The sequence below is a fragment of the Salvelinus alpinus genome, chromosome 18 (assembly GCF_045679555.1).
Source record: "Salvelinus alpinus chromosome 18, SLU_Salpinus.1, whole genome shotgun sequence".
In the NCBI taxonomy this organism is placed as follows: Eukaryota; Metazoa; Chordata; class Actinopteri; order Salmoniformes; family Salmonidae; genus Salvelinus; species Salvelinus alpinus.
Window position 1 is genome coordinate 16,726,240 of NC_092103.1, and position 18,328 is coordinate 16,744,567.

The 18,328-nt window shown below is 42.9% G+C and overlaps 1 protein-coding gene across 2 annotated transcripts in view; it reads right to left on the minus strand.

The window, feature by feature from the left end:
* The window catches only part of LOC139543903 (small conductance calcium-activated potassium channel protein 2-like), a 31,485-nt gene that overhangs the window by 8,405 nt on the left and 4,752 nt on the right, over positions 1-18,328 (minus strand). Inside the window, exons 3-7 of one of the 2 annotated variants that reach the window (XM_071350422.1) lie at positions 9,514-9,932; positions 8,991-9,132; positions 6,207-6,317; positions 5,902-6,029; positions 2,725-2,733 (exon numbers count right to left, since the gene is read on the minus strand). In XM_071350422.1, the coding sequence (XP_071206523.1) occupies positions 2,725-2,733; positions 5,902-6,029; positions 6,207-6,317; positions 8,991-9,132; positions 9,514-9,932 (809 nt within the window). The remainder of the gene's footprint in view (positions 1-2,724; positions 2,734-5,901; positions 6,030-6,206; positions 6,318-8,990; positions 9,133-9,513; positions 9,933-18,328) is intronic. The other variant, XM_071350421.1, reaches the window with a different exon arrangement.

Consider the following 18,328-nt stretch of genomic DNA (forward strand, 5'->3'; position numbering starts at 1 on the left):
ATAAAAAGGATAAAAGATTACAGTAAAGATGCAGCTTTATGTCGTATACCAGTTATTGATAAAAGAGAACATCCACCTGGTACTGTATCTTATGTAAAATGACCTAGTTACTAACAGTGATATGCTACATTGTTACATAGTGAGAAACTCATTCAGCTGGTATGACGCCTTTCTGTCTTGGTGATGCAGACCAGTTAAAAACACAAAGATACACTTCTTCAAGAGTCAGAGTGAAATTAGTAACTCGCTTTAATCCATACAGCTGGCTTAAATAATTCAAATCTCCGGTTTAATTAGGCTACTAAAGCAAATGTTTATCACCCACACTCACTGGGGAGTCAAAAACAGCAACTGTACTCGGGATATCAAGAGCTCTTTTTTTCCCCCTGCAACCACCCGTTTTGCATGCTAAATCAGAATGAGACCAACACACACAGTGACCTGGAGGCATGAAAGTAACATAGCCCGTGTGACCAGCTTTTTCTTTCAGATAAAACCCAATGCTCTCAGACTAATTGTATAAACTGATGAGATGGGCTTTGAGTTAGCGGCTCTAATTAGACTGTGTGAATTTGAGGGTGTACAGCACCATAGAACAAGGAGGAGAACACGAGGGGTCTTCAGGGACCCTCTGCTAATAGGCCCAGATTCATCTAGTCTCATGCAATGGAGCATCATTGTTAGGCATTCCAATACAAAGGCAGAAATGTGTGGAGCTAGATGACAGGTTAGAGCAACAAGGGGCACTACAGGAGCCACTGAAGGACACTACAGGCAAAGGACGATGCCTCAACAGCTAGTGATGGGTAGCTGTATGGTCCAAAAGAAGCACATTCTAAAACAACTAGCCAATGTTATTGCAAAAATAGCACTTTTATTGTTCAAGTAATCTGGCAAATTGAAAGGAAAAAAGGTACCAGAGAGTGAAAGACATGAGAGAATCAACATTAAAATGTTTGTGCAGTTGAGATGTAAGACTTGTCAGAATTCTGCATTTCACGGTTGGATGACCAATAGCTGTCAAATGGTGTTGATGAACAAGGCAGGCAGGAAGCTGGGGTCAGAATGTGAAAGCATCCTGCCCACTCATGCTCAATATTCTATGTCCTTCTGTGATTCAGTGTTACTGTGCGGTCCTGGTATTTCAATTGGTGCTTATCTGCTTTGCTATTCATCAGGGGGAAAACAGCTATGCTAAGCTTTTCAATGCCCTTTTGAATTCTTTAAGGCAATCTCAATAGTGCTGCACCATAGATTTTCTCTGGGATGCTCTCTTTGTCATGACCCATGTTTACCTCGCTGTGAAAAGACTGATCCTAAATGGTCTTCAGTGTAATGGACAGGCCGTTCTGCAGCCCGACTCTGCCCTGCCCCGGCTGTGTCTGCCTGACTACTGGGATTCATGCTGTGTCAGTTACAGCACAATATCTTTAAAGCAGGACAAGATCCCGGAGGCTTACCCCGACCTTCCCCTCTAAGGTCGTGTCCCTGTCTCACACCTCCACTGAGTTACCAAGCTAACGGACGCATGCTGCTTCCTGTCCCACTTCCTTCTGTACATCAACCTCCCTCCTGCTTCTATCCCTGCCTCCTGGATAGGCGCAGGCTCCAGGGGACTGTCAAACTGCATTATACAGAGGATGGTCTGTGTGCCTGCCAAATAATCCTCTCATCTCCTCCAATATATTGTAAAACATCTGGCTGTGTACATGCATCATGCTAGTTGTGGCTAGACAAATGCGTCACACCAATGTGATAAACTAAGGCCATTATACTAGACTAAGGAGAGTGTGGCTAGCTCGGTGCAGCTATGAGCTACATACCAGGTCTCTGTTGAAAAATAGATTTTATCTTAATGAAACTAGCTGGATAAATAAAGGTTCAATAAATCTGTGAATTCTACTGGCGCATTCATAATGGCCACTGTCTTTGTTGCTACCAGTCATCCAAGAGAGAAATGGAGGGAATGCAACTGTAACAGACGTCACAATGGTTTCACAAGGCGAAAGATGACCCCAAGCCCTAGTTAATGTAGCCAAGGCAGATTGATAGGGGGAGTAAACATTGACCTGGACAGATATATTCTATTCTGTAGTTATTAAAGCAAGCCTCTCCTCTCCTCAAGCACTAGTGGTCATCCTTCGGTTCATGAAAGCACAGTGCATTGGAGTTTAATCAGTGACTTGCTTTCTGATTAAATATCAAATTCTCTTCACATTCATGCAACAATGGAAAGAATAACACCCTCCATCACCCATAATTGAAATTCATCAAAGGAAGATACATGGGAACATTAGCATTGATGTTTAATTGGCAGATGTGTAACGCTTTCATAGAAGAAAAGTAGGGCGGAGTTGATCGAGAGGTCTTGCTTGTCTAAATATACCATGCTGAGTTTTTGTAGGCTAGTCACTAGTTCATCCTATTAACTTATTTTGGCCTAATCCTCATGCTGTTCAGGTACTGATCTAAAAGACAAATTAAAATCTTAACGGTGTTGTGCAACTATATAAAATGAAATATAGTGTTTCTGACAAATGTACATTATGTGACATTGTGTGATCAATCATTACTCGATGGGAAATCAAAATGTGTAGCTATGGTATGAATTTCACTTATCAAATGAAGGAGTGTAATTTTTTGTCACATCACTGAGTCAAAAAGGCAAGCTCTCATTTGCATGCACACAACATTTCTGTAGCTACATGTGAGGCGAAGACTTACTTTCGAGCTCTATTGCATTGTGTCGACAAACAGGAAAAAAAGGAAACATAAAATAGACAAATGAATTATTACAACATCAGATAAATGCGTCCAGATGGCAGGATCAGTCTCCAGTTCAGGCCTGAGTACTGCAACCTGAATCCCACTGCTGACATTTTGAATAACAACAACACTAACATCGACTTAATACCATCATCACTATCAGCAGCATCTTTTTTTACCCCCTTTTTCTCCCCAATTTCATAATATCCAATTGGTAGTTACAGTTTTGTCCCATCGCTGCAACTCCTGTACGGACTCGGGAGATGCGAAGGTCGAGAGCCGTGCGTCCTCCAAAACACAACCCAGCCAAGACACACTGTCCGCTTAACCAGCCGCACCAATGTGTCGGAGGAAACACCGTACACCTGGCGACCGTGTCAGCGTGCATTGCGCCCGGCCCGCCACAGGAGTTGCTAGTGCTTAATGGGACAAGAACATCTCTGCCGGCCAAACCCTCCCCTAACCCGGACTATACTGGGCCAATTGTACACCACCCCATGGGTCTCCCGGTCGCGGCCGGCTGCGACAGAGCCTGGACTCAAACCAGGATCTCTAGTGGCACAGCTAGCGCGGCGATGCAGTGCCTTAGACCACTGCGCCACTCGGGAGGTAGCAGTATCTTTTTACCTAACAGCTATGCCTCACCACAGATAACCAAGGAATCATGGGGTTTAAAACTTCAATATTCCTGTCACATTAATCTGATCCGGCCCCTGCTAGCTACTCCCCGAGGTCCTGTCCCAACCCTCCCCTACAGACCGGACCAGTTTATCAGACATGCAGCACTGTCAGACCAGGCTCACTGAGCGAACCAATGACCAGACAGACAGCCATGACAGTCTGACACGTTCTCTAGCTAACATTTATCTTGGTTTTCCCCAGGAACACTGCAGAGACCATGGAAAAATAACAAAGTTACCTCCTCCTCCCCTCGGACCTGTCCCCTAAATGCTATTGGTGGAGGATCTTACAGGGCGATTGATATGGCTCAGGCCAGAGGAGGAAGCATAGGGATTATTCATACTTTCCCACCACTATTGCGTCAAGACAGGTCACTGACCCCTCTCCAGCCCTCCACTTGAGCAGCATCGCATTAGAGCAAACCAAGACTGTTCTCAGGACAGGCCTGGTTGTAGCTAGGTATGTTCGAGTTGCGTCAGGGACAATTTTAGCTAACCCTAACTCTTTTCCTAACCCTAACCTAATTCTCCTAGCCTGCCACGTTAATTCTCCTAACCTACCACATTAATTATACGAGCCTGCTACGAAAAGTCGCTTCTGCTAGTCAAAACTGGCAGACCTGCCCTGAGAACAGTCTTGGTTTCCACTAATGCTAAGACCCACTCCCTCTTAATACAGCTTACTGAGCCTGTATAAAAGGGGAGATGGGCAGGCCCTTGAACAAAGTAGTGGAAGTGGCGTTTTACAACTGAATCTGGTCCTGTGGAGATTCTGCCAAAGCTCTGATGGTTTCCCAGTATTAGCTCATCCTAGAGAAGAGGAGGATGACATGATATGCTGTCATTACCACAAATAGCCTGAATTCAACTATAAAGGTACATAGTAACTCTGCCTGCGCGACTATGACAGAAGCCTATAAAACAGCCGCATTTTGGATGGGGGTTGCAGCAGAAGCAGCCAATACTCTCTACCTGAAATCCCTTTCAAAAATCGAAACTCTTAATGTCATCATGGTAAATGATGCACGAAGAAACGAATCATGAGCAAATTAAAAGCTCCACACAGGAGACCACACAGACCCGTTAACACATAGAAAACACATCACAACACAGAAAATATATCAATCAAGAGAACATTTTCACTATAGCATATGATTACAATCAGACCCTAGTCATCATAGTAACGTAAACCAAATCTGATCTCAAAGAGGAAAAATATATAATTGCGTTTGATATGATAGTCAGTTGCGTAGTTAAAAGGGGGGAAATACAGTGTTAGAAGTAGGCTTAGGCTTGTAAGACAGCTTCGGTACACCAAGAGGAGAGGACATGAAAATCAATAGGGTTTTAGAGATAGAGAGCACTTGCATTCTCCCTGTAGACTGTCTAAGAAACTACCTGACAGGTAAACTGGCTAATCATAAGGATACACGCTAAAGGAACAACTCAGAGTGTAGGCCCAGAGGTCAGCATGACATTTGACTCAGACTTTAGGTACACAACAAAGACACTCACAGTCATCCTGACAAGCAATAGAACTGGCAGACCCTTACATCATGGTGATGCAGGATGAGATAGAGGGGGAGGGAAGAGGGAGCGAGAGAGAGAGAAAGATGAGAGGTTTTACTGTCACCGCTGAGAGTGAAAATGGTCCTCAAGAGTTTATCATGAATAGTTTAGGTTATGGTAAAAAGGGTCTGGGCCCTTCCCAGCACATCTGTCATGGTTTACAGTTGCTTTGAAGATACTAGATTAGACAACTCGTAATTAAGTGCAGATAAGTTATCAGCAATTGAGAAAGATCTCCCAGTCATTTTACATTCTCCTGATCTAATAAGTAAATTGCTTTCATTAAAAAAGATTGAATGACTACTTTGCAATTATAGCCTACCACTTTGCAGTAGCACAGTAACACCACTATAACACCATTATATAATGATATAGAGTTTATCAGTTAGCATCAGAATGATCTTACTACCAAGTCAACTTTAAAGTTAGATCATTGACCTATGAGGGTTTCTGGAAATGTTTGTGCATACTCATATAGCATGACTGTTTCTATAATTCATTATTTCTCAAAAGAGAAGTAAATACATTCGATTTGCATATCATCTGCATAATTTGTGTAACTGCCATTTAGATATCCCACAGTATTGACCTCTGAGCTGTTAAAGAGGGCACAACTGACATGTTTTGGAACTAAACACTTCCTGACACCCTTCCAACTTATCAATATTACAAAACAATGGAGTGAAATGAGCAAGAAAAAAGAAAAACGGTAAATATTCCACATTGTAAATATAGATTTGGGCTACAGGTGTCAAACAATTCAGCTCTCAGGTTCGTATTCTCATCTTTGATACTGTACGTATGAAAAAGTGTGAGACTGCAGATACCAAGGTGGAATACGTATTTACCACACTGCCAGGAGCAGAGTTTTAGGCAGGGTACCTACTGATGAATGGCTTGGAGGAATTTCCTCTGGTGCTTCCTGACTCTGGCATGGTCCATCTTCCTCACCAGTTTGGTGTTCTTGTAGATGAGCCACGTCTCCCTGAGTACATTTGCAGCTGTGTTTTTCACCTGACACACAAAGAGTAGGGTTAGAAACACCGTTCATGGTAAATAAAATACTCCTGTAGCCATGTTCAACCATGCTTGGTCTTCCTGAAATGCTGCACAATAGGGAAACGGGGCAGCTGAGATTATTGTTTACAATTTGAAAATGTAAAACGACATGCAAGTAAAGTATTTACTTACTCTTTTTGTCAGCTGGGTGTCCATCATAAAATTATGAACATGTTTTTCAGCTTTGGTTAACTCCAGTTTCTTTGCAACCACAGCCACTACCAAGGCTGTGCAGCCAGCTCCCTGGGAGGAACAATAAATAGACACCGTTATAGAGGTTGACTTTATTGTGTCTGTTTAAAAAGATGTAACCTACTTTTATAAGCATAATATTAGGAAATTATGCTTTAAAAAAAAGGTTCTCAAATCAATATCTTCTGAATATACATGAATCTGCACTGCCACTCCACCGGAGATTTAAAAAAATAAATATTGTCAGGTTTAAAAAAAAAAATCAGATACCCAAGGGCTAGATTTTTTTTAAATTACCTCATAAGCAGCACTGAAAAAGAGAGCCGCAGTGGCATGAGAATGTAATATGATTTCTGCAATAAACTCTAAGAAAAAACGTCCCCATAGGAGAACCCTTTTGGGTTCCATGTACAGATGTCGGATCTTAACTTGATCACTCTTTTAGCACAGAGAATTTTCCTGCTGCATCAGGAAATTCAGTTGAGCCATGCGAGTACCTGAAAATGAGCAGTTCTCTTTCTCTCCATGCGGGTGCAGTCGAGTCATTTGGATCAGGGCTTGCTATCAAAATCATTTTCTCTCTCTCTCGCTCAAACGCTAGGCCTAGGTCCTATTACTGCAACGTTCAAATGTACAAAAATGTATCTGAATTGCAGCTATACACATCAATAACCGTTGTTTTATATAGCTTAATAACACCAGATAGATATTGGTCTCCACTAGGCTAAGTGTCAAGTGTAGCCTATGGTCAAAATTGATTTCAATTGCCTCCCGAGTGGCACAGCGGTCTAAGGCACTGCGTCACGGTCTAAGGCACTGCGTCGCAGTGCTTGATGCGTCACTACAGACCCGGGTTTGATCCTGGGCTGTGTCGCTGCCAGCCACGACCAGGAGACCCATGAGGCGGCGCACAATTGGCCCAGCGTCATCTGGAGCCAGGGTTAGGGGAGGGTTTGGCCGGCCGGGCGCACACACGCACGCTGATACGGTCGCCAGTTGTACGCTGTATATTTTACCCCCGGTCTTGATAAGAAATGACCTTACCAGACCCTTTTGGATAACATAAATAGAAAAGTAATAAAATAATAACAATAGGCTACACCAACATTAGTTTCCATTCATACAAAGAGTCGGGTAAACTGCCACGATAGATTTGCTGTGGTAAACGAGAAAACACTTTGTACGGAATTCTATATTGGATTATATTGTACGGAATTCTTGTCAAATAGATGAATTTCCCCTAGTTTGTTAAAAAGGACTACGTTGTTCCGATTACAATACCAGCCAGAGGGCAAACATATCTCGATTTACTTTTGTTGCAAGCAGGACGAAGGTAACACCGACATCATATTTCAGGCAGCGGTAGAGGTGACCAATAAAGGTTGCAATTGAGATCAGCTGTGCAGGTGAATTTAGAGCGTATTGATGGTTTAATGAGACATCAGCTGGCGATAATCTAGTGCCATCGATGGTTGCAATAGGCCCCTTGTTATTTGATTATATTCCAATAGGCTACATTCTGTAGGCTACCCGTTAGCCTATCATTGTCACATAATGAAAGATGTGAAAACGGATAATATGCTACTGTGTTTCCTTGTCAGAGTTGATGAGCTGATTTGGGCCATCAGTTGATTGACAGATGTAGCACTACTGTAGAACGATACACTTTCCTCCAGTGTAGATGCTCGTCCACGCTTTATAGTTAGGCTATGTATTCTGGTCTTTGGATTGAAAGCCTGTATTGTGTGGCTTTAATATTTAATTTCGTAAATCTATGAAAATGTTTATGCATTTGAGCCTACCCAAAGGTGATTTTGTTGAGCTGAGACACTGATGTGTAAATTATCAGACTATTTGTTTTACTTCTTGAAAACATTGAAATAAATGCAATTAACTTGTGGGCCCAATGAGGACTCAGGCTGGACGCTACATCGCCCAGCACTCATGATGCTCGGAGTGTGCTGCTTAGACCACTGCTCTATGGCAGTTCACTAAGAATACTAGGCGTGTAATTTTTTATAATTTAGTTTTAAGCCTTCCCCAAACCATGGCCCTAACCTTAACAACTCGGAATTAATGCCTAAACTGTTAACCTTTGAGTTGTTTCTGTTTTAGAATCGCCGCCAGGGGGGCAGCTGGAAGCAGAACTACATTGTAGGCTACTATATGTAGGCTACGTACAGGCTACAGTGCGTCTCGTGTTAATTCTTATGTGGACTATCATAAATTAACATATTTGAAGGGGTAGATGTATTTTTCGTGAGGGAAAATCTTATTTTTTTTAATCAATTGTTTTATTATATGTTGAAGGCAAGCAATAGGCAGAATACGTTATGTTGGGCGCATCAGTGCCTGTGTGATCTTGCGGTTACAGCCACTGACCGCAGCACACAAAGCCTATGCCAGAGTTAGTATGAGTTCGAATCTGGCCCCCTGCCCTTTGACACATGGATGAACATCTATTTTTTATGAATTTATTCTGAGCGGTTACAGGGCTAACCACTTCTTCAGATATTCAAATCCTCCTGCTACAGGATTATTTTCCTCCTGCGACGAAAGGGGTCAAATTAAGATCTGACATCTGTAGAACCCTCCGTGGAAAGGGTTCTACATGAAACCCAAAAGGGTTCTTCCTGGAACCAAAAAGGGTTCTCCTATGGGGTCAGCTGAAGATTTATTTTAGGTTTTAGATAGCACGTTTTTTTGTAAGAGTGTAGGGCTCACCATAATACCAGTGAGGAGACAGACTCCTTTTCCACAGTAAGTGTTGGGGACCATGTCCCCATATCCAATGGTTAGAAAAGTGATTGAGATCAACCACATGGCTCCCAGGAAGTTGCTGGTTATGTCCATGTTGTCATGGTATCTGGAATGGAAGGTATAGATTCAGCCTGGAGTCAGCTTGCCAAATACTTACACGTCTTATACATCATACGTACAGTACATCCATGCCTCATTCATGTGCAATATAAATAAAGTGTAAACAGTTCTCCTATCGCCTAACAAGACGTAAACTATGGGCCATAATTGTCTATCCCTTGACATTCCCAAGCAGAAGATATGCATACAAAAATGGTGGTATGGCTGGGAATGTGAGGAGGGAGCACTATATCTGGATGTAAGCCTCCAGTAGGATGCACAACGAGTTAACGCCTGTTCCCCCTGACCAAACCATGGTGTCTTATTTATGTTTCATGCAGTGCTTTGTGCAGCATAGCGTGACAGCGATAGGGCAGCAGGTCCAGACCTCTCGCAGGCCCTCACGGTCCACGCAGCGATGATCCACAACGAGATGGTAAAGACCAGCAACACGGTGCCAGGGCAGATGGTCATCAGGGTCTTCATTACGAAGCGTGTGTTGAAGTTGATTTTGTTGAGCGCCCCGATACTGCGGGACGAGGCGTCTGTGAAGAGCTTGCTGTGGAGCAGCATGACTCGGGCGATGAGATACAGCCGTAAGAACATGGGGATGGACAGGATGATGTCCACGTCCGCGTCCGTCTTGGACGGGGTGTAGGAGAAGGCCAGGCGTGCTGTCCAGGTGAAGGTGTAGTTCCCTGGGATGGGGTGGATGGCGCACACCAGGATCTCCAGGCAGATGAAGAAGATGCGCTCGTAGGTCATGGCTATCCTCCAGTCATCTGCTGCATTGTCTACCATGAATAACTGAATAACAACATGGATGGAGAGGGAGAGGGAAGCAGATGGAGGTTACTGAACTAGCTCTGGTTAAATGCAGCCTTGCATTTGAATCTTTATGGCATCATTCTAAATTGATAAAAACCATAAACCATTACGAGCACACTCAATCAATGGAAATGAATGAACTCAGGTTTCTGACTGATTGCCGTTCAGTGATTCCAATTACTGTTAGCGTTCGCAACACTCTTCACACTGTTCTGTCACGGAAGTCTATGGGACCTCCTGCATGTAGCTAACATTTCCGACTTCAAAGCATTAAACTGATGAGAACATCTGCCACCTCCCACATTAGCATAGGTCTCTTATCGCCTAGCCACAGAGCAGAAGGTAGGCCACTCCACTGGGGGCTTTGATGTGGACTGATTTCACTACCTTTAATGACTCTCCTCTATCCTATCCTCCTCTATCCACACTCAGCCTGCTGTACACCTCCTCTCCATCTCCTCTTTCCTCATCGGCCTCCACTCCTTTCCACTTTTTCTCCTCATAAACACCTTTCATCTCTCTCACTCCAGTCTAAAGCTATCCACCAGTCCCGCAGTTTATTGCTCAATGCTTCCATCCACCCTGAACTGATGCCCTCATTGGCCTCGTCCCCTACCGACAGACCAAATACACCCCTCAGTGTAATTCAATCAAAGTGATCTATCTGACTGTGTTTATGATCTACAGATAAACTACTACCCTCTGTCTCTAGAGATGGTTTCCTCCCTTGCACCTGGCATACTCCTCTGCAGATGGATTGCAGACTAAATGAAATCGAGCAACGTTAGCTTCCTCTCTACAGTTGTCAAATCATTCCACTCTCTGACACGCAATACCGATAGTCCACCTCAGCCGCTCCCTCCTGCACTCAATCACCTCAAGGTCTATGGGTTGTATATGGGCTGTCACAACTGGTGGGAGATACTTCACAAAATGTTGCCGTTATCAAATTTCAGAGCAATATTCACCGTGACCTCAGCCATTCAATATAAAGGGAAATTTAACACGTTTTAACTGAAGCCATCCTATGATGCTTAAATTATTGGCGCTGCGTCTAGAGATATCTGTCCCTCCAGTGTGTGGGGAACATGATTATCTAAATCTGTTTTTGGTCTTTCGTCTGACTTTTCAAACAACAGTTCTGTTTGAGTTTTTGTAATTGGTCCTGTAAAGTATGTGCTTCCCATGGCTCCTACTGTCTTCCCCACTGTCTAAACCTCTGAATAAGAATGAAAGAAAATGAAATATTCAAGATCAATTAATCTCTAAACAAAATGAGAAGTCTGAAATCTATCACATATCAGCCAAATATGTTAGCAGATCAGTCAAAACACCAGAACGTTTAATAATTCAGATTTCTCTATGAGCACAAAAACTTGGGAGATAAATAAGTGAAGTCACACATTATGACTTGACATCCTGCCAACTAACCCCCATTTAGTACAACTCTAGGATCCTCATTAGAGAAAAAAATGCTGTCCCATTCCTCAAAGTGTAATGGCATCAATGACCTAGATCATATATTTAGCGATAATACATTACTAAATCTTGAATCATTGAAATATATATATTTCCCACTACCAAAGAAAGCTTTAATTTCACATCTTTCGCTCTAGGACACCCTGAAAATAACAAATGTACACCTGAAAATTGCGCAATGGTGCCACCCACGTCTTGTGATTCAAACAGATATGCATCACGAGACATGACCCATAAGTCAATACATTGCATTCAAAAGTTGCTGATAAAGCTGCATTGGGTGAAATGGTGAAAAACTCAGACAAACAGACAGGCAGGCAGGCAGGCAGGCAGGCAGGCAGGCAGGCAGGCAGATAAACTCACAGACAGACATGTCTCTGTCTCTCTCGCTCTCTCCATCTCTCTCTTCTATCTCTCTTTCTCCCTCCTCTCTTCCCACTCCCTTATTCACCCCCTCTCTCCCCCTCCCTCATGCGCCCCCTTCTCTTTCTTTCCCTCCCTCCCCCCCCTCTCATCTCTCTTTATATTCCTCTCCCTCCCTCCTCTCTCCCACCTACACCTCTAGATGTGCGTCAAGGGCATTGACGCATCAGTCAATACATTCCATTCAAGGTAAAAGAAAGTTGGTGATAAAGCTACAATGGGTAAGTTGGTGAAAGACTCACAGACAGACAAACATATACACTCACAGACTTTTTTGCCTTGAATGCAATGTATTGATTTATGCGTCACCTCTCGTGATGCGTATCTTTCTGCAAAAGTATACCAGACTGACACTTATCAGTTGATACCAGGCTAGCACTGCACATACTACAGCCTTCCAATCCCACAGGCACACTGACACTACAGCCACCTACACCCCATTGCCACACAAAGAACATTCCACTGGAACATCCTGGCAAATGTCACACTCCCATTAAAGCTAGCCTGCAAGCCAAACGCTTCCCATCGAAAGCTACAGGAAATCCCAACCGTAAACCTCATTGCAGCATAGAGCATCATAAAGAAAACAACACAGAGGCAGAGTAATACAGATTTCAAGACGAACGACCCACATTCTAGCTCAAACTACATTGCAGCTACGTATACAAAACCCTCCCACGCAACATCTCTACCCAATTCATTCATCAAAACACCACATTGGAAGGTTCCCCCACAAGTATAATTATAAAGCACACAACTATGTGCCTGATGCCTATACTAAATACATACTGTGACAACATCTAGCTCCTTGAGAGCACTGACATCTGTCAGACTTCTAGGCTGAGCGATGCTGTAACACTAACCAGGCTCTCTGTTGCTATAGCCTTGATTTGGTAAGTCTTTCCAAGGGAGTGTAACTTAGACATGGAAACACAAGCTGTTACTCCACTATGTGACAGACGCTATCTTACTCACAGACCTATGCCATCAAAACAGTCCAAACAGAATATTGTCTGCACACAGCACGAAAGCTCTCATTTGTATTTGAGACAACAACTCAATGTAACAAAAGAAAACGTTTTGCTTTAAAACAGTGTAATTAAACATTTAAAAACAGGTCATATAAGAAAAGCCTATTGGTCTGTAAAAGCAATTATGGTAATTCATGACCTGAAATACAATACTCAAGAGCTCTTTACCTCTGAGCATCAAAAATATTCCATGCTAGTAGCAGAAGCACTAGTTATGAGGGAGAGGGGGAGTAACTTACAGTTACAGTACATCTGCAGCGGAAAACCTGGAATTATGTATGTGGCTTAAGAAGGGACAGCAGTCAAGTCTCTTTCTACAGTATATCATACGCACGTACAGTATAACTTGTCCAGTTCATATCCTCCTAGAATAAAAAGACGGAAGGGGTTTATGGCTTACTACGCTTAAAAGGTCCTCAATGCTACGACAAGTCCATCCCATGATCCATAGCCTAATAAAGAGCAGAGCAAGAGGGACCAGAGAGGGACACATAGAAAATGGCCTGTTGACCCGTGCTCACGCACCAACGCAAACACACACCGAAGATGATCTTTATAACAGAGAGAAAGAGCAGTGTCGCTACGCATGGTGTCCTACAAGCAGAGCCCCTGTAATGCACAATGATAAGACACAAAGATCCAGAGTGACCGATTCCAACCAAGGCCAATCTCTTCAAATATAGCCTCCTGTCACGGTCCAGTGGCTGCTCTCAGATGGTTGGCTTGTCGTCTGATGGATACAAATACTGTTTAATCATTAAGGGACTATTCCCCTGCTCATCACGGGAACGCTGCACCCACGCCAGCCGGGGTGAGCCTAAGCCACAGTGCTGACATCTTTGCCCACACCACACCATTAAGGATGTCCTGAGGTCATCCCATTCCTTAGCCTCTCTGTCGGCCTTCTTTCTTACAGTATCCATAGAAGCTCACCCTGTGTTGGTTGCAGCCTGGGTTGGTTACTGGTTTCAGTATGCTCAATATAACTAATGGAGTCCAGCTCAATATTTAATCTGTCTGTGTAATGTGGAGATGGGAACATATATCTTGTCACTGAGCGAAAGAAATCGCTCAATCTCATTAGTGAATTAGGTTGAGAGGTTCAGCCCAATTAGAAATTCATGCAATGGTTTATTTATGATATCAAAGTGAGGCACTAAGAGGCTACTTTGCTGAGTAAATCTCAAGCTGTAGGTTACATTTTAATTTGCATCTGAAATCAAGTGATTACTGAATGCGTAGCATTCAACTGAAATAAAAAATCGATATGAAAAGATAATATCATAAGTAAATCTCCCTTTGTTTGGAGTGCTCTAGCTGGAGACGTTTCTCATATCAATTATATAACATCTATGTTTCTGATCATATAATTGATCATGGGATAGCAAACATGATCAATTAATAAACATTTGGATTCTCATCCTGTTCAGAGGCAGAGTATATGTGCCCTTGAAAGCCTGTTTGTTCAGTGAAAACATTGAGATCACCAGCAAGCAATGGTTATCTGACTCCAGTCTGGCGTCTCAGGCAGAGGACAGATTTCCCTGTGTGAAACGCACAGCCTCTCCTGCAGTTACACCACGGCGTCTTTAATATACACACACACAGCACAAACACACACCATCCAGGACAAACTAAGCTAGACAAGGCTGGGTACATTGACTTCAATACAAAACCTAGGAGGCTTGTGGTTCTCAACCCCTTCCATAGCCTTACTCAGTAATTATGACAACTTCCAGAGAACGTCCTCCAACCTATCAGAGCTCTTGCAGCATGAATTGACAAGTTGTCCACCCAATCAAAGGATCAGAGAATGAATCTAGTACTGAAAACATAAGCTACAGCTAGCTAGCACTGCACTGCATAAAATGTGATGAGTAGTTGACTCAAAGAGAGAGAAAGACAATAGTTGAACAGTTTTTAACAAATTAATTTATTCAGAAATGAAGGAGAAGCAAGAGAGCGCGAGAGAGCGAGAGAGAGCGCGAGAGAGCGAGAGAGAGCGCGAGAGAGCGAGAGAGAGAGAGATAGCTATATTTCATTGGTAATATTTCTTTTCACTTTCACTTACTTTCCTAGCGAATACAGCTTGTTAGTTTAGCGTACTCAAACACCCGGCTCAAACAGAGAGGGATGCTATGTTAGCTAGCTGGCTACGGCTATCCAACAATGGAACTCTTCCAAGTCAAGGTAAGCTTTTGGTTTTATTAACTTATTGCCACCGGGGCCCGCCGGTGTAACTGCTTGCAGACTCTACACTGTACTGCATGATTGTAGCAGGTTTACTAACGTGCTAGTTCTAACGTTAGTAGCTATGATGTTAGCTAATATGGTGACAACGATGTAGGCTGTGTGTAGCGGTTAGCGGTTATGATATGAAGTCCACAAGCGAAGGGAAAAGGTGAGCGGGGGAGAGCTCGTAAATGCAAGAAGGAATTATACAACGATAAAAGGGATCATACTGTTTGTATGTGACTGCTATGAAAGTGAACTGCGTTTAGGTATGATCAGGGGTGTATTCATTCTGCCGATTTTGTTTAAAAAAAAATCTTCAACGGAAGCAAACGTACCTGAATTTGTCCAATAGAAACTCCCGTTTGCAACTGTTGGACTAATGATTACACTTAGCTAGATGCAGGCAAGAGTGTGCAAGGTATTGAATGTGTCAATGTCTGTCAATGAAATTGATCACTCAAATTTCTCTCGACCATTGCATCTACACTACCATTCAAAGTTTGGGGTCACACATTATATATGGCTTCTAATTGGAGAGAGGAGTCTTGAGGGTCTCTGAACTTTGAGACATCACACAAGGAAGATGGAGAGAAATCCTACTAATGCACCATGTCACTGATCACTGCCATCTTAAAGGGATACTTCAGGACTTTGGCAATGAAGCCCTTTATCTGCTTCCCCAGAGTCAGATGAACTCAACGCAATGACTGGAAGTCTATGGTAACTGCTAGCACGCTAGTAGATACCATAGACTTCCATTCATTGCGCTACGCTATTTAGCATTGGTTCGCAAAACTACCTCTAATTTTCTTCATAGCATACTGGAGGCAGAGACATAAAAATAGTATCTATTAGTGCATCTGACTCTGGGGAAGTAGATAAAGGGCTTAATTGACCTAAGGATATTTCCAGCACTATGAGGACAGAAACTAAAATCAAGAGGTGTGTCCCTATACTGTCTAACCAGCCAAAAAAAGTGTAGAAGTCAAATCTTCCCTGTTTGTACAGTTTGGATAAGTAAATCACTTCAAAGGAGCTAGAGCAGAGTGTGGGCACCTCTCTTCAGTCTGAACTATGCATATATATTTGACAGGCATCTGTGAGTACAGATGGATGTGCATGTATAATATATCTCAATGAGGATGGAAAACAGCCAATATTGAGAGGACAGGATAGGGTGCACGCTCTGTGGTAGAGATAAGGTTGGAAAATTCTGGGAACTTTCAATAAATTCTTTGGTTTTCCAGAAATCCTGGTTAGAGGATTCCCTAGGTAGAGATATATACCAATACTACAACTACTGATACAGCTGCAAGTAGCAATAAAAGTGCCATTGAGTGGGGTCACAATCAACTGACTAAGGAGAGTATTGAGTAATAATATACAGTGGGGAGAACAAGTATTTGATACACTGCCGATTTTGAAGGTTTTCCTACTTACAAAGCATGTAGAGGTCTGTAATTTTTATCATAGGTACACTTCAACTGTGAGAGACGGAATCTAAAACAAAAATCCAGAAAATCACATTGTATGATTTTTAAGTAATTAATTTGCATTTTATTGCGTGACATAAGTATTTGATCACCTACCAACCAGTAAGAATTCCGGCTCTCACAGACCTGTTAGTTTTTCTTTTAGAAGCCCTCCTGTTCTCCACTCATTACCTGTATTAACTGCACCTGTTTGAACTTGTTACCTGTATAAAAGACACCTGTACACACACTCAATCAAACAGACTCCAATCTCTCCACAATGGCCAAGACCAGAGAGCTGTGTAAGGACATCAGGGATAAAATTGTAGACCTGCACAAGGCTGGGATGGGCTACAGGACAATAGGCAAGCAGCTTGGTGAGAAGGCAACAACTGTTGGCGCAATTATTAGAAAATGGAAGATGTTCAAGATGACGGTCAATCACCCTCGGTCTGGGGCTCCATGCAAGATCTCACCTCGTGGGGCATCAATGATCATAAGGAAGGTGAGGGATCAGCCCAGAACTACACGGCAGGCCCTGGTCAATGACATGAAGAGAGCTGGGACCACAGTCTCAAAGAAAACCATTAGTAACACACTACGCTGTCATGGATTGAAATCCTGCAGCGCACGCAAGGTCCCCCTACTCAAGCCAGCGCATGTCCAGGCCCGTCTGAAGTTTGCCAATGACCATCTGGATGATCCAGAGGAGGAATGGGAGAAGGTCATGTGGTCTGATGAGACAAAAATAGAGCTTTTTGGTCTAAACTCCACTCGCCGTGTTTGGAGGAAGAAGAAGGTTGAGTACAACCCCAAGAACACCCTCCCAACCGTGAAGCATGGAGGTGGAAACATAATTCTTTGGGGATGCTTTTCTGCAAAGGGGACAGGACGACTGCACCGTATTGAGGGGAGGATGGATGGGGCCATGTATCGCGAGATCTTGGCCAAAAACCTCCTTCCCTCAGTAAGAGCATTGAAGATGGGTCGTGGCTGGATCTTCCAGCATGACAACGACCCGAAACACACAGCCAGGGAAACTAAGGAGTGGCTCCGTAAGAAGCATCTCAAGGTCCTGGAGTGGCCTAGCCAGTCTCCAGACCTGAACCCAATAGAAAATCTTTGGAGGGAGCTGAACGTCCGTATTGCCCAGCGACAGCCCCGAAACCTGAAGGATCTGGAGAAGGTATGTATGGAGGAGTGGGCCAAAATCCCTGCTGCAGTGTGTGCAAACCTGGTCAATAACTACAGGAAACGTATGATCTTTGTAATTGCAAACAAAGGTTTCTGTACCAAATATTAAGTTCTGCTTTTCTGATGTATCAAATACTTATGTCACGCAATAAAATGCAAATGAATTACTTAAAAATCATACAATGTGATTTTCTGGATTTTTGTTTTAGATTCCGTCTCTCACAGTTGAAGTGTACCTATGATAAAAATTACAGACCTCTACATGCTTTGTAAGTAGGAAAACCTTCAAAATCGGCAGTGTATCAAATACTTGTTCTCCCCACTGTAGCTGCAAACAGCAATAACAGCAGATATGGAATTTAAGTGAGTGTCACTAATCAAGGTGAGAATTGCTATATTGAGTCATATACCAGTCTGAATAAGACTGTGGAGGATATGAAAATCGAATAACTGAATGTAAGCCATAAAACATATCAATCTGATATTTCTAATAACAACCCCTCAGCGTATTTGTGCTTTTTCTATCGTCTTAATAGTCATT